This window comes from Egretta garzetta, unplaced genomic scaffold, assembly GCF_000687185.1.
Source record: "Egretta garzetta isolate BGI_Z169 unplaced genomic scaffold, ASM68718v1 scaffold98, whole genome shotgun sequence".
Taxonomy (NCBI): domain Eukaryota; kingdom Metazoa; phylum Chordata; class Aves; order Pelecaniformes; family Ardeidae; genus Egretta; species Egretta garzetta.
Genome location: NW_009260611.1, coordinates 1,409,561 through 1,431,168, shown reverse-complemented (window position 1 = coordinate 1,431,168; position 21,608 = coordinate 1,409,561). Strand labels below are relative to the sequence as shown.

The window sequence follows — 21,608 nt, the reverse complement described above, 5'->3', positions numbered from 1 at the left end:
ACTACAGTCAAAGCAGAAAGAGAAGGGAGGTAATTTTTATTTCTTCTTTGTCTTTGATTGTGCCAGAGAGCAGAATTCACGCTTGAACAGCATGCTTTCTTAAAAGGGAACAAACAAGAAGAGAGGAAAAACTGCATAAAATGAATTTATGAGTTGGAGTTCCTAGATCAGAATAATACTGTTGCACTTCAGATTTCACTTTCTTTGTAGATAAAAAGAGTAAAAACAAATGAAGGGGACGATACTTAATTTAATCAACTGGGGTATTAAAATAAATGTACATATGAAATTGCCTGTTTGGGTTCAAACTCTGTCTAGAATTACCTTCTGCAACTCACTGACTTCGAAGTATTTGCTCCAGTAAGTCAAGATCAGCATTTTATTCTTGGCATCAAACCCCACAGTGCTTGCTATGAAGCACATACTTTCTCTAAGCACTTTTAAGATACTATGTTGTACACACTATGAAAATAGTTGAAAATCTTTTACTTTTACTTTCTAGGCTTATGCTATGCATGGGCAGGAGTTACTGCTGCAAATACTGTAACTTATTTGACTTAATTTTTTTTCATAGAAATCTGACTTACTAATTTTCAGTGTTGCAACCTTTAATAAAAATTAAATTATTCTTATTCAGAGGTATATAATGAAATTCTCTCAAATCATAGGAGAAATGCACAGGAAGCCACATTTATAAAAACTTTTACTATTAAAGATACTGCTTGAGAATCTGGTTTTGTAAGTTTATTCCCCAAAGGACACTAAAACTACAATGGAAGCAAAGCAAGGAAGTTTGGCTCATTCAAAAAATTACTATCTAAGCAATACATGAAATGCTGAAGAATCCTTATTTCATTAAATTCAATACAATATAAAACTATTTAAAACACACAATAGCATATACTTGTTATATCTTAATTTAGCAAAATTAAAAAAGAAAGAATGCTTATAAGAAACAGCGTGTCCTTATTAAAGTAGCATGAAGCCTTTCAGAAATTTGACAATTCATTCTTTCTATAAACAATTGTTTCTGTTTAGAATAGGGGAGAAATTCCCAAAACATAACTGTACAGTTATAGAAACAAGCAAGTAAGGTTTTCCACAAGATTACGTTTAATCAATTTTATTTTTCATATTATAAAGTAGACCACAATAAATGCAACAAGAATAAATCACTCCTGTTATTGAATTAAAAACTTGATAGGATGTAGACCATCGTTAGTCTTGGAAGAAGCAGTATAAAGGCTTCTGTTGCAGAATAAAGAGGTTCTCTCGTTCTAAAGAGATTCTAATCCTCTCATTGGCCAAAAACAAATAGAGAAACTGATTACTGATCTCCTTCTTAATGTATACAGTACTATATTCATCTATATTGTTGTTTCTCACAGTAACCTTTGTACAGAAGTTATTTTTAAAGATATCAACAAATTACCCCTTTTGGGTGTCAGGAAAAAATTCATACTCACTGAAGCCTACCTGATAGTAGGCAGAGCGTCTAGGAAGGCTGCCTTTCTTTTGACATTAATACAAAACAGAACTTAAAATTAATATGACAGTGTCAGAAGTGGACTCAAGACTCCCTAATCATGTGGTATGACAGGAATGTTTAGCCTCAAGTGACTGGTCATATGAGAGAACTTTGCAATGATAGTGCTGGACCTGCTGAAGTCTATTAACAAAATCATTTACTAACAAGAAAATGAGCCTTTAAAAGAATTCTTCATAACTGTGACTGTCATTTTTTGCCAAGCTTTCAAGTTAGAACAGAAAACATTCTAAAGCAAAGAAGTTAATCCCACTCCAACAGGAGGAAAAGAGCACTTACAGTGAGGCTCATAGGGAGGAGGAGGATCACCACAAGGAACACACTCCATGTCTTGAAAGCCTCCAAGCTTAGTCTTCCTATAAAATCTAGAAGATAAAGGAATGAAAAAACAGTTAATCAAACCCAGTTATTTTTCCTCACAAACTTAATTGTGTGTTTTAACAAAATCCTCTCTAATTGCAAACTTTTGTCAATCTGTGACCCGATGCAAACTATTAGGAAATAGAAGATAGAAGTAAACAAAAGTACATTAGATATTCATTTATAGCAGACCTGAAGTAAATTGAGGAAACATTCTGAACATGTTAGTCCAAATGCTATAATCTTATATTAACATAAGAAATAAGCAATTCTGGAGATTTCTGACAGAAATCAATATCCTGTTTTTCACATAGCTCACAACATATAAGACAAGTATGATTAACTTACATTACGAAAGCTTATTTACACATTTAAAAAATAAAAGTGGACTGATTAATCTACGTAACTTTCTTAAAAGAAGCAAGATATTACAAGGTAGTTATCACCACTAGAAGTATATAATGGACCAGATGTCAATGTTTTCTAGTTAAAATCCCTAAGATATCCTCTAGCTCAGAGAAGAAAAAAAAAAAAAATCATTGCTCAAAGTGGTTCATGTATAGAATCATAGAATCATGGAATCGTTTAGGTTGGAAAGACCTTTAAGATCAGCAAGTCCAACCGTTAACCTAACCCTGCCATCCCACCACTAAACCATGGCCCTAAGCACCTCTTCTAGCCGTCTTTTAAATACCTCCAGGGATGGGGACTCGACCACCTCCCTGGGCAACCCGTTCCAGAGCCTGACAACCCTTTCTGTGAAGAAATTTTTCCTAATGTCTAACCTAAACCTGCCCTGGCGCAACTTCAGACCATTTCCCCTTGTCCCATCATTCGTTACCAGGGAGAAGAGGCCGACCCCCACCTCGCTACAGCCTCCTGTCAGGTAGTTGTATGTACTTACACAGAAGTCATCGTGTCCTGTCCCACCCCCAGGTTTTAACGTACTGTGTGACAAAATCTTCAGAAAATAAGATTACTCTGATTGTTTTGTAGAACAGCAGAGTTTTTCAGAACTGTATTTTAACAAACCAACAATCCCTCTCTGACTCTTCCTTCTAGTCCAGGAAGATCTTCACTACCAACCAAAATCACAATGTGCATGGACTGTGAATGCAAATTAATGAAGTGACCCCATGAGTCCCAATCTACATCAATTTACAACAGCTCCCTAAGCAATTAGGTCTGTCTTTCAAACAGTCATTAGTACTGAGCTAGAATCAATAGTTGTGGTCTATTCAAGATGAGTATGTGAATTAAGTGTTGCCTACAGCAGTAGTGGCACATTAAATAAAAGGTATGAACTCTACTGATGTTAAATTACTAACACTGCAAATGCCATTAAAGTACGGAGACTCTATCAACTAAAGCAAACAGCTTTCCAACTGTTCAAGAAACTCATGCTTTAACAGTGTGAACAGAAACAGGTTCACAGGCTGTAAGGCTGAAGGGGCCACTGTGATCATTTACTCTGAATGAAATATGTTAACATTTGGTTTTAGGTGACATGCTCACTGTAGTGTTTTGAAGCTGAACAATATGGAATGGCATGTTGGAAACCCATGTAAAACAGAAATAAATATGATTGCCGAGAGGTAAAACATTAGCTAAACCATTTGGCTTGGCTAGCTATATCCTCCATTTGCTCAGGAAGCATCTAAACTGATGGAAAGGTATGAGCGGTGACGTGTTCTACAGTTCTGTTCCGCAAAACACCTAGAGCAGGTGATCTGTAACTCCCCTACTCATGACTCCCTCCCTCCTCACGTTTCCAACTTTGCTGCCAGTAAAAGCGGCTTGTGGCAACAGCTCTCATTTTAACACATACTCAGCACACACATCTAGAATACATTCTAGACCAGAATACTAAGAAGCATTCCCAGCCCCCCCCCAGTTTAGATTTACCCCTAATTCATATTTTATTCTGGCTTCTTTTTTGTTCCTTTCTCATATTCCAAAAATTAGCTTATATTGTTTACACCACAAGAAGAAAATTTTCTCCCTGCTGACAGCCAAATAAATTCTACAATATATATATATTAATATGCAATAAAAGCATAAATCAATCCACCATGTGGCTGCATGTAGTATCATAAGCAGTTGTGAGTAGTATCTAACATCTGGGGCTGCACCTTCTTATCCTGTGACTTAAACTAACATTAGTTACCAAAGTTTTACTAAGAGTTTTTAAATTAAAAGACCTCACTTCTGGCTTGAGAGGAGTAACTGTAGGAGCTTCAGCAGTGTTCAGGTATTGGATAGCTGGTATTAAAGGAAAGTATATAAAAATAAATAAAACGGCTGAGAAATATATAGGAAACAAATGTATGAACTTTTAAGCATCTCTGAAATATATATCCTGAAAATACAAAGGCTGTTACCACTGCAGATAGTTCTCATAACCTTCTCCTATCAATTAAACTACCAATTTGTAATTCAAAAAAGCATCAGAAATGCCTTTTAACAAATTCATGGCAGGTATTTATAATAATGGAAATTGGCCACAATGTAAAGAATAGCCTTTTGGAGATCTTAGTACTACAAAACAGAGAAGATTAGCAACTGAGATTTGCAATGACTGCACAACAAACTAAGCACAGGTCTTGATTTGTAACAGCAGTTTCAGCGAGTCTCCACACTGTTCTGATTTGTTCCAAAACAACTCTTTCAGATCCATTTATGATCCTCAGCCGGGATCATGCTCTACAAATTTAGCAACATGATGAAGGAAATTCAGGAGCATAAAACACAGCCACAACTTTTGCCCTAAAAATATATATGCATGAGAATTATTAGACATTGACCTAAAGCGGGGAAAAAAAGCAAGTAAAAAATGTGATCAGTCTTCAAGGTGGTAACTGTGTATGTTTCCAAATGCTTAATTCTTTATAACAATGAAGTAAGTCATCAGTAAACTCAGTATTTTGAACTACTTTGCTCAGGCACTGCATAGACAAGACTCTCATAGATCAGGTAGGTAATTATCAAACCACTGTTATAGATGAGATAATTAAGACTGCAATTCTGAAGTTATGTGCTCAGATGATACAAGGCCAAGATTAGAATTTGGGGCCTTCATACATACATAAAGGATACAAACATTTATCTGGAAACTGTGAACAAGCAAATGTTAATTTTGAATTTGTTCAAGTCTCATCTTCAGAAATGGACTTACCCTGGTAAACAGTCTCCACATAGTGCATTGCTGGTGGCAGAACAGTTGGCCTTCTGAAACCGGTTAACTAATGCACAATCCAGACAAGGCTTGCACTTCTGAAAGCCCCAGTCTTCCTTGAATCTGTTTGGCCTGCATGTCATGCACTGTGCATCCTCCCCATATCCAAAGCCGCATTCCTGTAGGGATTAACAAGCAATAGCAAGCTATTCAGTCAGTGAAAGCATGAACAAGAAGAGAATGCTGGGATAAAATGAAGACCTAGTGTAATAATTACTGAGAGTAGGTCTTTCTAGAGACAAAAGCCATCCTTTTAGCAAGTTCAAATGTGTCTTCCACTGCTAATAATCTCCCTTACTTCTATAAGTAATACTTAGTCATCCACTTTATTCATGAAACCACTGTGTATTTGAATGATAAAGGGCTTCAAGGACTCCCACAGTTTCATTATTACTAGCTTATGGTAGAATTATTGAGCTGTCTGTTTTTTAATTAGGTCAGTCATGTGAAAGTGCAGAAACTGGGACAAGTGAAGTATAAAGGCACTTACTCAGTTACAAAAACAGCAAAGAAGCACTTTGATATTAAGGTTCATAGCTAAGGTGAACAAAGTTAATTGCCGAAGAGAGTGCACTGATCTTCAAAGGCTTAGAATTTCTGTTACCAAATAAAACAGAGATAGTTAATGACCATCAGCTAGGCATGAAACGTTGCTTAGCCACTAAGAATTTCAGAAACTCAATCTGCTCCAGTTCTAACAGTTCTTAAACTTGGAAAAGTTTAGTGGTTCTGTGGATACCAGGGAGACACAATATTTTATTATACAAGGAATATTGTTTTGGTTGGTTAGTTATCCCAAATTCAGCTGTTTAAAGAAACTGTTACCATTAATTTGCAAAAGGGCACCTAACAACTGACAGGCTGCAAAGAGAAACACTTCAGCCAAAAATATGTAATAGTTTGGGACTGAATTCTACAAATTGATTATCAAGAACTAGCAATTTATTTCATTTTTATGTCACTATTTCTTAGAGTTATCAAGTTACTAAGAGTTGCTATTCCCTCTTCTCATCTGAATATCCTATTAAATTTTTTTGCAGTACTTTGGAGTCAGGTTTGATGCATTGGAGACACACTGCAAAATGGCAAGAGGAGTACGACAAATTGTTGAAAAGGACTTACTGGGAAGGGAGTAGGTGGGAAAAGCACAATGTGGGGACCTCCTCCAGTACATGGTCTCAGTGGAAGAATAGGGGGAAAATTGCAGGAAATCTTCAACTGGGGCAACTTAAGGGAAGGTTTCCACCAGTTTCCTCCAATGTACATGAATGTTCAATGCATATATAACTTTTTCCAATGTCCTACGCAAATCTGCTACAGGAAAAATCTCTGAACCTTACAAATGGGCTTAGGATTCTCCAAGGTCCTGCACCGAGAAAGCACCTATGGAACAAGCTATGTGATGGAGTTGGCCAGTATGTATTTTATAGCCTCAAATTCGCAATGATAAAGTAACAATAAACAACTTCAGATGTATTTTATTGGACATTCTAAGAATTTTCAAGTTTCTTTTATGTTAAGATTATCTTTACTGCCCTCTAAAGAGGAACAAGCACTCAAGTACATAGAAAATTAGCAATTCTATGAAAGCAACTACAAATGGACACTAAAAACAGTCTTCCTCTGTCTCTAGACCCAGGGATTTAAAAAATAAGGTTTCATTTTTGTTTTTTAGCTGAGATGTAGTTTTTTACTCTTGATTATTCAGATTAAGGAGCAGACAGACAAATCATTGCAGTTAGTAACACCAGAAAAGCATACTTCAACTTCATACACTGGACAGCATGCTCATCCTGTGAAATACTGATGCTAATAAAGCTGGTAGGCAAAAGGGGATAAAAATATTTTTTAAAAATATATTTTACTATAGAACATTTTCTACCATTTTATTTCAAGCCTACCAGTTTCTGCTAGGAATTGATGCCAAAACAATGCAGACTTTAGCAGTTCTATTTTATGTCACCTAAAAATATCTTCATGTGTTCAGTTTTACACTCAATTTCATTTATGCAATTGTAGGACTATACAAAGCTACATGATTACCCCCAGGGACTGGAACCAGACTAACTACCATTAGGAGATTTTGCTCTTCCTAAGCCTAAATAAACTTTTTCATTGAATCTCATTATTCCTTAACACATTCTTTCTAAATACCTACTATTTACTCTTTCTATTTAGATCTAATAGTAGTATTATAGGATATGTTCTATAACTCAGTCAAACCATGTATATTTGGATGTTTTGATAAATCACTTGGAATCAGTACCTTCCAAATCCTAGTAAACTTTAAATATAAGGTTTAAATTAACTTAATTATAATTTTTCCCTCCCAGACTACCTTTGAAGTTTCTGATCAAAACCAAGCAAACATCAGGAAATAAAGTCAGAATTAAATACCTTCAACTCACTGGCCCAAACTACCAAAGCTTGAGTTTCTAGCTCTATCAGATCTGCTTTGCTATAGTTGGATGTATGGACATATCTTAGTGTTCCTTTGTAACATGGAATGGTCTACTTTAGAGCTATAAAAATGGTGAATGCAATATAAAGAAATCTGCCCTAGGAATTTAAAGTCTCCAGTCTTTTCAAAGATGGGTTCTACATGCTTGCCAGGAATTCTGCAGATATAATCCATAACAACTACAGCTTCATGTATGTGCTTTTTATGTTCACATAATATTTAAGGTACTTAACTGCCTAGCAGGTGCAAATAAATATTTAAGGCTGTAAACCAGGCAGAACTTCAAACAGATCTGTACTCATAATTAACCACATTCCCAAAACTGAAGGATATGATTTAGATGACGGATTCAACCCCTTTGAAATCTTGGACTTTATAATTTTGCGGTCCAGCAAAGATATGAACAGTCAAATGTTTGTCTTTTATCAGTACATGTGCAAAACTGGTGTGCGCCAGTTTTCTTAGTGCTCTGTTTACAAAGTTGTCAAGTTCTATGGCTGATGAGATCTGAATAGTTCCCAGTTCCCCTCATCCCTTCTATCCTCCCACTCGTCTTCTTAGAAAAGGGCTCATCTCCTGTGGCAGTCCATCTTAGGACTGCAGAAGAGAGAAATAAAGCTTGTAGCCTCAATTAGCTAGATTTCAAAAAAACCCAATTTTTATTTTTGTGCCAGAAAAAAAAAAAAGAACAGGTAAATATATATTTATTTCTCCTATTGTGAAGTGTACTGTGAAGAACACTTAGCCCACTCTTCCCTTTCTGCTTCCCCTTTTCAATGATACCAGGTAACATTAATGAAAATTTTCTCCTCCAATGATACACAGTACAAGCCATGAAAACCCAAACATTAATGAGATCTGAATAGTTCCCAGTTCCCCTCATCCCTTCTATCCTCCCACTCGTCTTCTTAGAAAAGGGCTCATCTCCTGTGGCAGTCCATCTTAGGACTGCAGAAGAGAGAAATAAAGCTTGTAGCCTCAATTAGCTAGATTTCAAAAAAACCCAATTTTTATTTTTGTGCCAGAAAAAAAAAAAAGAACAGGTAAATATATGCTATATTTATTTCTCCTATTGTGAAGTATACTGTGAAGAACACTTAGCCCACTCTTCCCTTTCTGCTTCCCCTTTTCAATGATACCAGGCAACATTAATGAAAATTTTCTCCTCCAATGATACACAGTACAAGCCATGAAAACCCAAACATTAATTTAGAAAACTGCATTAAAATTAATTTTTAAAAAAAATTAAAAAAAAAATTCAAATGCACTTCTATTTTCTGGATATTCATACAGCTTTCACTATCCAAGTGACCTCTCAATACCTCTACTGTATTTATCCCCAGAACAACTTTGTTCAGAAGTGGGTTTCAGTAAGGAATCAAGTGAGATGACTGGTCAAGGCCACCTAGGAAACTGTAGCAAACTAGTTAACTAAACTCGCAACTTGGTTTCAAGCTAAAAATATGAAAAGCATACAATAATATACACACCTCTTCAAAGTACTACCTTGGCAGTGTTAACATTTTCTTTCAGCACATATTATGCAAACACTGATTCAGACAGAATGACCAAAAGTACAGCAGACTATAGAGGGTAATGGAGTTAAGTGGTATGGTTTTTCCCCTAAAAGTTGGAATGCAACGCATAAAGTAAATGAACAGTAAATTAGTTTTTAAACATTCTTTCAATTAAAATAACCTCAAATTTCATTTAAAAAATGCTTTCAGGCATTATTAAGATCATAATCTGCAAGTACATTTTAGAATTTGTTTCTAGTTCCACTGATTACCCACAACCTACCTAAGACCCTAGACAGTACAGCACAGAGAAGTTCCACTTAGGCCACGATGATTAGAAGAATATTGGGGTATTCTCAAGAAAAAGCCTTCCAGTCATTAAGACACTTTTAATTGATGTCAGGTCATATAACAGGTTGCAGCACTACACTGATGCTGGGAAAATACTTTTTTAGTATATGGCCTTGTTAAATAGCACACTGTCTTAGCTTCCAAAAGTACCTTAGGCTGTGGATCAGCCTCATCTAGAATCCAATAATCAGCCTTATCTATTGGCAGATGTCTCTGAGCAAGACAGGCTGCAGTGTACTGCAAACATGTCAGATTTAGCTGCTGTGGCAAAGTGCAAAGTTAGCATCAGAAAAGTTTCATGCTCAGTCAGTAAAATTTGACATGCCTACATGCAGCTGCTCCAGCTTCCAGGACACTGACTCAGAAACATCTGTAGCCTCTCCTGAGCTGGCATATGGCAGGCTTCCTCGCAAGCAGTTCTCTTGCTTTGAAAAGTTACAGAGCGACCGCTGAACATGGTAGCAGCTGCTCTCAGTAACCTGGGGGCAACATGTCAGACATAGACAGCACCTGTATGAGGACTGTTAAATTCAGAAGTAGCTTCAAACAGTACCTTCCTGTTTAATTCAAAATTCCTTTTCTGAGCCAAGATGATGGTCTCCTTTTCCTTCATCATACACCTGGCACAAGGAAGCAACCTGATACACAACCCTGCCTTAGCAACCATCAAGCTGCTTCTGTCCCACAGGCTCTCGGTACAGTAGCAGTCTCTTGGTGACAGTATTTATCACCACATATTTGGTGGCAATGCTGGCTTCATGTTGGCACTCTCCTTTCATCTGTTTTTTCTTCCTTGTCACACATTGTCCTCTACCATACTGACACAATGGATTATGGGGCTGAGCTGTAAATCTGACCATGGAACTGATCCAGGTTAAAAGTGATCAGTTCAATGATCTGTTCCATAGTACACCCTAAAAATCTATTGTGTCAGCATAACTTCACAGGTAGGGCACTAAGGAAAGAACTTACTATTGCCAAAACTGTCATTTCAATGTTTCTGAACTACCATCTCAGATGTGATCTGTTGACAAAACAATCTAGAATTGCAGTTAAAGTTCTGAGTTGCAATATAAGCTTGATGAGGCCGAGATATGGATTGCTTTTTCATATATGAATAAAAAAATACATAGAAGCTATAAAGAGTTATCTGGATTTTTTTTTTTTTTTTTTGAAAAAAAGCAAATTATGGTGAAAGGACTAGAAGGACTGTCATTTCTGTACGGGAACATTTTCAGGAAATGGCTGAAACCTGAACTATCCCAGTTTATTTTTTCTGCATTAACTGTGATTTATATACATTTGAATCATATCAGGTTTGATACATACAGAAACACTTCACTGGTAAGATAGGACAAAAAAGGCTCTTACTATCAAGCCACACCAATGACACACCACTGGCAATTTGAAGCCACTTAAAGAATGAAAGATATTAAACTACCTGCTTAACTACATGATGCTTTGTTTCCTACTAAATGAATGAGAAATGAATAATGTTGAGCCACATGAAGCAAACACTTCCTTCTGAATCAATACAATTATTTTAGCCTCCCACCCCAGAAGAAAGCACTGCTTAAAAAAAAAAAAAAAATCCAACCCAAACCAAACAATAAAAAAAACCCAAAACCAAAAACCCAGACAAAAACCGCACACACTCAAAAGCAGGCTATTTCAGTGTTTTGAAGGCTTCACAAACATTACGAAGGACACATGCTTCTAAGGAAAGGCTATATAGATTTTTTTTTTTTTTTAAATGAACAAAGAGAAGCAAACAAACAGGAGAAGGAGCTTTCACTCCCTTCCCCATCAATGCTGAAGTGTTGATACAGTAACAAAGCTGGCTTTCTTTTGATGGAAATATGTAAAAAGTACTTTATAAAAAATACAATCAACATAAGTGATCAATGGGTTTTAGTTCTAAGTTAATGCAACATCTGCAGCGCTGCTGTTAGAACAGTTGATAAGGAACAAGAAAGGAAAAGTTGAGGGTGTGCTATTTTTTCTTATTTTAAGGAAGAAAGAATTACTTTAAAAGCATTCTTGAAAAAGAGAGCACCACTAAACTCCAACAGCAAAAGCTGAAAAGAATAGTCTAGATTCAGAACCAGTTACATGAAATAGTGTTTTGTTTTATGCTATAAAGGGTGTCTGAAGTTGCTTATCTGTGCAGTCAGGAAGGTCAACTCAATACATTGAGTACTAGTTTGCAGCCAAAATTAAACACTCATCATGGAACCACAGAACAGCCCAGTTCAGAAGGAACCTTGAAAGAACATGCAGTCCAATCTTTTATGGGACAGGGAGCCGAGATGAGATTATCTAGCACCCTGTCCAATTACATCCTAAAAAACTCCAGTGGTAGGGACTCTACCACATTCCAGAGGAAGTTGTTCCAGTGAGTGACTGTTCTAATTGTAAAAAAAAATTTTCTTTCTTATACGGAGATAAAACCTCTCTCCTGGTACAACTTGTACCCATTGCCCCTTGTCTTGTCCGTGTGGTACCTTGTGAAGAGAGAGCCTTCATCCTCTTGTTCCACTGTGCAGCCTCTGTCTACTCTGTTCCACCAAAAACTTCCTGCATTACCATCTGTGCTAGTGTCTCATGTATAAATTAAGAAAAGGCAACAGCATTTCCCTAACTTAGAAAGGTATTATGAAATGCTCACATAGTACAGCAACAAAGGTCATATAAATAACTCAACAGCTGTAAAAATAAGTATACACACATACACACAATTGTGTGTATATACATATATGTATATACATACACCCACTCTGTACAGGTGGTATTTTGCATGTTTATCCATACTGCTGGTGCAAGTCTGTGGTACATCTGAGTGTATCTGGCAACATGGGAACAGATTGGACTGTCAAACCGGACCTGATTTGATCAGGCTTTACTCACAGCTGAAGTCACCTATGCAGCCTGTGTTAAGATTCGTAAGTCTGATTTTCAGGTATCACTTCCCCTCAGTGTAGGGACAACTAATGACCGTTGACTTAACTGGGTTTTATAAACCCGCAGTAAAAATCCCATTGAAGTTAAAAAAAACCCCAAACAAATAGATATCACAATTAAGTAATAACATATTCATTTTGATTTCTATAACAACATGTACTCAGTTTAACAAAGGCAAAAGGAAGAAAGTCCATGCACAAGGGTACTTATGCTCTAAACTGGTTGCTGATCAGTTCAGTGATTCAATTAAGTCATAGTACCTATCTGTACCATGATATTTATCTTGATTTTTAATGCAGTTTTCCTTTCATAGTGTTTAGCCTACTAACTCTACTTGGCTTTTGAAAGGAACACTTCCTATTTTTTTTATAGTCAGTACTTTAACAAGAAAGAAATCTACAGATTTAGATTGTAATTAAGATGAAGTAGTTGCTCACATATAAGAGTGAAGCGAGGGCTCTACAGTCCTTGACGTTGGCCCTGTCTGCTTCAGCTTACTCAGCAGAAGAAGGTCTACCTGAACTGAGTTTTGAGGAAAGGGAACAGGGACATATGTCTACACCAACTGTTCACATGGTCTGCTGCTGCATGACCCAATAGCTGGCCTTTTGTATTCAACAATATAGGCTGAGGTTTTTTGTTACTGACATAAAAAAGAAACCTGTCAGTCAATTGCTTAAAACATTTGGGGGAGGGAGAACGAAACCAAAACCGCACTGATAACATGACATACAGTCATGTTCACGCATCCAGCAGTATATCTAGTTTTATCCATGGGCACTAAATATTTGATAGGAAACCAGATGCACTATTTGTTATTAAGAGACTGTTATCAAGGATAATTACATCATCGCTTTCTCACATGTAAAAAAACCAAGCAAACAAAACTCGCCCCGTGCTGCAAATTACTTCAAGTATATCATTAAATCCCTTTTCCTTTGCATTCTGACCTTTCACTTAACATACTTTGTTGCTTCAAGCAAGACTACTTTCAACTGCATTTCAGTAACATCACATCCTTTGCTATGATTCACAGAAAATTGTATCTCTATTTATAAAGGAAATTACGCTCCCACTCCCATTTAGGTTTGAGCAAAACCTGTTCAGTTATTTCAGTTCTAGTGTAATAGCAAGAAAAAGTACTTGAAAGCCTATATAGGTCTGGGAGAAGTAACTGCTTACACACTGAAATTAATTAAGCATCCGTATTTTCAGAAAAACTAGAATCAGCACTATCAGACTGTAAACAAAAATAGTTAAAGTAAAAACATAACTTGAATTACGTACTATTGCAAACTACAACCCTCCTATTTTAGTTTAGCATTTCTTTATTAAATTGAAAGTATAATTACCAAGTGCATTAGTTTTTATACTTTTGTTTTTTATTTGCCAGCGAGGTAAGTATGCTACATCAAGCCAAGTAATATTGCTTTAGTAGGACCACTGTTACAAAGTGCCATATTTACAAATGCCTTTATACATTAAAACCCCCCAGAACCTTTCAGTCCTCAAATTTAAGGTCAATCTGAAAAAAACAAAGCATCCAAACAAAACCACATCCATATCATTAGTCATCTTCAAATTTGACTTCAACAGTGTTTGTATGACTAAACCTTAACTAACACTGCCCAACATAGAATGCAATCCTCACTAAAGCGTGAAACTAGATGTTTCTGTTAACGTACTGAACACTAGCTACAGGGGGTGGAGAGAAAGGGAAAATGTGTCACTCAATTTCAGTAAATCTCTTCAAACCACCCACAAACCACAATAGTTAACTTGGGCTTTTTTTTTTTTTTTTTCCAGAGCTGAATATAGTAAGAAATACAAAGCCACAAACGGAAAGCTTCTTTTTCCTTGTTGTTTAAACACACATACACACCAGACCTAGTAATGTTTCATGTTAAAAAACTTTCAAAAATAACATTTCAAATTCCCCCTTGGATCTACATAACATACTTGCCTACAAAAAGCAACCCTGGAAGTGAAATTTCACTCCTCCTAAATAACATCCTAAATTCTACCTTTATCATCCTTTTTATACTATCAATAAGAGTAAAAACCAGTTTGCCCTTCTGTATGTGAAGGCACTGGGCAGGGCAGCTACTTCTCTTTTGCTTATGGCCCCACCTATCAGGTTATCGATCAGACTGCATGGTTACGTGTGCGCCACAGTTTTACAACTCGAACAATGGGCAAGATGTAGGTACAGAGGCTGGACGCTGAAGAAGGAGTCTTACATGTATGCATGAGACTTGACAAGTCTGCTCACCCTTCATGATGCCAGCCTGCACTCTCTTTTTCATGTGACCATCTTCACACCTCTAGCACCTGCTCCCCCAAAACATCCAGTCTCCACACAACGCAGAACTTGTTCCGTTATCTCTCTTACCTCCAGTGATTTAGTGAATACCACCATACCCCTACCTCTTCCCTCCCTCTCATTTCAGCTTGATCTTCCTTCATTGTTCTCTGTCCTTACTTATACACAGGATCTACTTTCACTGTGCTGAAAGCAACTAAGATCTCCTTCAGGACTTGCATTCAGACTTGGAATTTTGCTGGAAATTTTGCCAAGTTAATTTTCTAGTTCTACTGAATCCTAGTCCATAACCTCAGTCACCATTCATCTCAGTTGATTCATTTCTGCATTCCTAAAAAACCTGCTAATTTCAAAACTTTTATGGGGATTTTCTTTTGGAAGAGATGCAGTTGTTCTGAAAGAAAAACCATATACATAAGACTTATGATAACAATCTTTCCTCCATGATATTAACAAGGACTTGTTATGTGCGTTCTACATATTACCATGTATTTTTCTGGCCTCAACCTTCTCAATTACTGCAGCATAAAGATATGGATTCAGTTTACAGCATTTTTAGTAAGTTATAAAACAAAGAAATTGAGCTTCACTTGAATCTTAGCTTCCCAACACAAAGTGTTCCAACCACTGAGCTAGTGAAAACAGAACAATCGCCTATCTCCCAACTGTTCTAAGGGAATATCTCAGCTCTTGGTTGAATCCTATTCTGTATTTATGTGTTTATGCTCTTATTTTTATTATAAACCATTCTGTTAAGACAACTTGTTGCATAGAAAATATTTAAACCTTGTCTATAGTGGCAATTTCACCCAAAATCCAGAACTGATTCTGAAAGTCAGCATTGTAAAAATCAAGCGCCCCCCACATTTCAATAGTCTGTACCAATCACTAGTTAGAAATTAATTTTTCGTACTCTCATCTACACAGTGAGATTATTCAGTCTTAATTCCCTGTAGGTTTTGTTCCCCTCTTCATAGCACTAATTCGTCTTTAAAAAAAAATAATTTTAATTTGAGAGCCCATACCCTGATCCTCTAATGGTACTGCCTATTTTATCAATGGCATCATCATTTTCTGAACTGAGGATTTTATATAGAGAATCAGAAAACATGGTACTTGAAAACTGCAAACGCTTCAAACACCAAAATCATGAAAAAAAATATTTCCATGTAAGTACAGATATCTATTATTTTAACCACATATGCAAATGCACTTATTGGAAACAAAGTAAATTCAAGAAAGCATGATTTGCTTACCTTTGAGAGTTCCATTCCAGGTCCACACTGTTTGCAGAGGATACAGTTTCCAGCGTGGTCCCTAAATTCTTGCTCTCTGCAATCTCCAGTCTCACAAATTACCCTACTTAGCTAGGAAAAAAAAAAAAAAGTAAACTCACCAAAACAGAATTAACTCACCAAAACAGAATTAATCTGTGATTAACATATAATTTATATAAGCTCTAAATCTGAGAAACAAATTCATATTTCTAGCTTAAAAATAACTTCCTGTATTATCAAAAACTTCAAATATGGCAATGAAAATTAATAATCTAACTCCAAATATAGATAAGTGGCCTGAATTTTAAAGGTACTCAGTGACTTGCAATACTTTTACAATTTTTAGAAGACCTGCTTGATATTTGGCACTTGTGGAATGTTAAAACACGTAATTGTTTGAACATGAGCTTGAATTCCTCACCTTACTCAACATCATGAAAAATGCACATGACCGTTTACTAAAACTACAGTTTTCGTGACAGTAAGCTATGTCACATCATCTTATATTGCAGCATATCATTTATTTGTGATTTTTTATTTTTCTAATTATACTATTACAACTGAGTAAATAAGCTAAAATCTATTCCTTTAAACATAAATATCTTAAAAGGTCACTCAAACCTTTCTGAAACTTAAAAAACCCCAAACCTGTACAAATACTATTTATTCTAAATTTCACTATCACTTTATATTTAATGGGCCAAATGAGAGAGAATCCAATTTCTGCCTTCAAAGGCATTTAAGTACATTATCTGACCAAATCAGAAACTAAGGTTATAAGAAATACCGTAAGAAGTAATATCAGCCATGCAAAGTCTCACTATAATCACTGGAATACTACCCACGAACATTAGCAAACCCTGTGAGCTCTGTCAACAGAATTGAAAATTAAATGTCTAGATACAGGCTTCCATCACAGAAAGTACTCTCCACAATTGCTACTAACTTCTCACTTTGTGTATTAGTCTTTTCAAAAAGACCAAAGCCTTTCTCATAGCTATGAAGCATTAATTACCCTTAGTTCTAGAGCTTGTCTCTGCAAGCCAGAGTTGAAGTACGCTTAGTAGGCAATGTAATTGTGTGCTATGTTATGTTCTGTGGATAAACCGAATACTCCAAACTCCTGAACTATACATTTAAAACATACTGTACTAAGAGACGGCTACTGCAAATTCCCTAGAATTTCTGCCATCTCTCTGAAGTGAAGCAGTATCACCTTCATGGAACTATAGTCACATGTTTTCTGTCCTAGTCCAGTCCTTCTATCATGAAGAGGCTCACAAGGTAAAATTTTTTAATTGCATGTGAGGAATAGCAATAAAGAAATCAGTTGACCAAGCTCACTTTTAAATTGATAAAATGCATATGTAATTGTCTGCATATACGTGTTTAAGACTTTTAGTGTTAGCAGTAATGTGTAAAACAAAAGACAATTCCTGTGTCCAATATAATTTTTTCAAGATTCATCCTGAGTGGGGAAAAAAAAAATAATTTACCAAATAAGCTAGCAAAATTATGAGCATCTTCAGTTTATCTTCTCCTTGTAATCCTTTAGCATCCATTTCTTACAATTAAACTTTCTCCCTAGAAAAAAAATTAAAAGAAAATAGAAAAAATCGTTACATTTCACAATGTTATTTAAATTGCAAAAGTCATATGTCCATAGTACTTCATGTCATTCAGCATTTCAAAATATGTATCTGTTAATGCCATTAAAATATTTCAGATGGATTCCTGGAAGCTGAACAACAAACATATGCTTTAAAAATCATGTTCTTTTTTTAGAAGACAAGCAATACACACAGAGTTTCTATAGCCTTAATTCTCAAAGGAAGAGACTGCTCTCAGTCTAGATTAAAGAACATCAACATTTGTAAATCTAATATTTTCTAACATCCCTAACATATCTTTCTTGCTTCTTAGATGCCCAACTAAGTGCATGATCAACAGACACAAGTCAATTTCTTCAAATATGCCACATACCAGCCAAGACATAGCTGACCACGAGAATGTTCCTTCTGTGGTGCAGTGGGGAGCAGAGTGGCTTTGCCTAGCAGCTTAAGATCACCTCTTGTACTTCAACTCTGCCATGAAATGGAAGCACACACGGGATATCTGTTTCTACCACTTACCTAAGGGATATTAACTTCTTAAAGTGTTTTAACATGATTGTTTACGATCTGGTAGGCAAAGACTATTACAGAAGACACCTCAAACAGCATAACCAAATCACATCCTACCTCAGACAATTTCTATCATAATCACAAGAAGAGGAGAAAAAAAAAAAGTCCATAAAGCCTTACTTAATTATTTTTTAAGAAGTGTTTACAAACAAGTAATTAAAAAAAAATACAATGAAGAGAAACTATTTGAAACCGTCATGGAAAGAAAGTTCTAATTTGGGATTAGTTTTTTTTGATTATTAAATCAAGGAACTGCACCCCCACAATCATTAAGAATATTCTGCTTGGCCAACAGAACATTTTTTTTCTTTGCTTACTTTCCTTTTGTTTATTTGAGTCTTTGTGTTAATTTCCGGCTTCTTACTTTTTGTTTTTGTCAGTTGCCTAGAAATGCAAGCCTAACTTTTAGTTCAGAAATCCAAATTATATAGCAACCATAACAAGAATAAATAAATTCAGCTTATGTAACATGCTATTTGAATTTGATCCTAATTTGCATAACTTATATGACAGTAATATGTCATAGATTTCAGTTAGATGTGAAATACAATGTTTAAAACAGCTTAAGGACTGATGTTTTAAAAGAAAAAGTAATTTTTATCATTTAAGAGTAGAAGAGACTGACAAATGAAAGGATGGAACCCAAAACATAAGGAAAGTAATACAGAAAAAGATTAAGAACAGTTGCAAAATGCTTTACAATATGGAACTGTAACAAGCATAATACACTTGAAAAAATACACAACCAGAATAAGCACAAACTGTAACTAACACACAAATTAACATTTTACTGCATGAATACCCTAATTGAAGAATTCTAATCAATAAGAAGAAAGTATACTGCAGTGGCACTATTGATAACCTTTAAGATAAATTGTACTTTGAAGTGTAAAAAGAGCTAAAGTCTGCTAGGAAGAACAGAACAGGCAAAGAGGTGTGTCAGGCAACACTCTACAGGAAAGCCAAGATTACATTTTTATGGTTATTTCCCACTTAGTGATGGTAACTGTCTATGAGCCAATAACAATTATCAGATTATACGCATGTCAACATGGGTAAAAAAGAAGACATACCATCAAGTAACACAAATACACACAGATACAGTATTTGACACAGATTGCTTTTTTAAGTCTGAGAAAAAAAAAATAAGCAGAGAAACATGAAATGGGAAATCTCAGAAAGAATTCTGGATGACCCAAATACAACAATTTGATGTAAAAGGCACTGTAGAACAAATAGAAAAATGGAAAAGGAGAGACAACAAATTTTAAAAGTTATGAAGTGCACAAGTTTGGCACGAGAAGCTGACAGCACTAAGGCTGCAAAAAAAAAAAAATTAGGTATATAAGAACAAAACTATTTCTAGTAATAGCAAAGACCAAACAGTGGACAGAGACAGTAAAAATACTGTTAAGGGAACTCGGAAGTTTCAAGAAATGTTTCTCAACTACATTTGGAAAGAAACGAGATGGATAAAAAACCCATGCATCATATAACACATCTTCTAGCTGAACAGTAACTGAAGATCTGTTAAGTAAAAACAAAAGACAGATTGTGAGACTTTGCACCTCAGTAACCTTGAAAAAAGCATCAAGAAAGACTTAAGCATGCTGCTGCTCAATTTTTACACAGCTTGGAATGCTACAGAAATTCAAGAGTGGTAATGTTATGAAAAGATTAAAAAAAGAACTAAGAACAGTAATACAACAAATATCTCTACACAGTATTACAGGAAAGCAGTCCTGCAAAACAAACTTGACTTCACTTGATTCAGAGAAGACAAGACAATAAAGCTAAAAGTCTAAAAGTTAAATGATATAAACGGTTTAAATATTAATTCAAAGAATCATGATTAAACAAAAGGGATTTGGGAGACAAATCCCCATTGACTTCTTGATTTCACATAACAGTATTCAGTGGAAAAAATTAAATATTTTATATGCTTTCTTAATTGCTACAGGAGGCAAAATTTTATGTAAGTGTGCAAGTGAAATAGAGCTGTAAATGTAACTGAGTTGCTTAGAACTGAACGTTAACTCATTATTCCAAATCATATGAACTTATCATCATTTTATTCCTTAATAATATTATTGCTAAAGAAAAAAAAGATAGCACAGTTCTAATGCAATTATGACCCTCTATATAATACTACCAAAATTTTTAAAAATAGGATTCTTCATAAGGTTAAAAGTACATTTTATTTTAAATTTTAAGATTTACTTTTGCTTCTGAAAATACATGTAATATATCATAAAAGAAATTGACTATCATAATAATTGTATATTTTTATGTTGTTTCATGTAGAATTATCAGTACAAACAATACTGGTGAGCTGTACTAAGCCTATTGTTCTAAAATATGGAGCTGTGACATAATCAGAAGTTTGTATTTTTTCTGAGCTTTCTTACCTGAAGTATAGAAAAATAAAGAAAATTAAAAACATCCTGATAACTGGCCAGCAGATTCAGTACTTCCCATATTATACCAATAAAACTATATTAGGTTTATGTAATGAAGCCACATTCATCCTATACATTTTTTCCAATATGCAATAACCCGAAAATTTAATATTGTAGAAAGGTTAGCGTATAAACAATTTAATAAAATCAATATTGAAACAAAGGTAGTGATGTATTTTGATGTTTGTAATATTCTGGAGTCACAATTGGATTAAAACAATTGACTGGATAAAAAACAAATACCTGTTCTTAATAGAAGCTAGCACAGACTAGCAAGCAGTATTAAAAATGTTGCTGGTCATGCTGACCGCTCGCATTTCAGTTTTGGAGTTGCCGTATCTGTTGTAAGATTATCTTCTTCTAGCAAGTACCTCAAAGACTTTTAGAACACAGAAAGCACATGGAGAAGCATGCTGCACTAAAACACATTTTGTTGACTTAGGTGTGGCAATTTTATTGCACCTGTGAAATATTTTCTATTTAAAAGAAAATCCAGTGCCTTCATAACACTCTTGCCAAATCCAACACCTTCAAACATCAGGAGTTCCAAAACCCAGAGTAAACCTCCAAAATCAAGTGGTTTAGAACTGGCAAACTATTACAGACTTCTCCAACTCATCTACACATTTTACTGAGCTTCAAATCCGTTGACTGATCATTATGGTATGATGCAATTTCAGAGCTTTAGGTCTATGATACGAGATAACTTCCAGATAATTTGTCTTTTATAATCACCAAATCTTCCAAAATAAGCTTGCAGGCCTATGTGCCTTAAACTTCAGTGCACTTCAGTAGATTTAGTAGCACCAAAACACGTTCAAATCATTTCAGTAGATATGTAGGAATGCCTGTGGTATTGTATCATGCAGTCATTGTGCTTATCGTCCCAGTTCCTCCCAAAAAACCCAAATCTATATGCTGGCTATAACATATGA

The 21,608-nt window shown here is 35.4% G+C and overlaps 1 protein-coding gene across 1 annotated transcript in view; it reads right to left on the bottom strand.

Moving 5' to 3' along the window:
• TNFRSF19 (TNF receptor superfamily member 19) overlaps window positions 1-17,593 on the bottom strand; it is a 45,068-nt gene extending 27,475 nt beyond the window's left edge. Inside the window, exons 1-4 of the mRNA XM_009644887.2 lie at window positions 17,528-17,593; window positions 16,011-16,121; window positions 5,082-5,260; window positions 1,826-1,911 (exon numbers count right to left, since the gene is read on the bottom strand). Coding sequence (XP_009643182.1) covers window positions 1,826-1,911; window positions 5,082-5,260; window positions 16,011-16,121; window positions 17,528-17,593 — 442 coding nt within the window. The remainder of the gene's footprint in view (window positions 1-1,825; window positions 1,912-5,081; window positions 5,261-16,010; window positions 16,122-17,527) is intronic.
• Window positions 17,594-21,608: the final 4,015 nt, after the last annotated feature.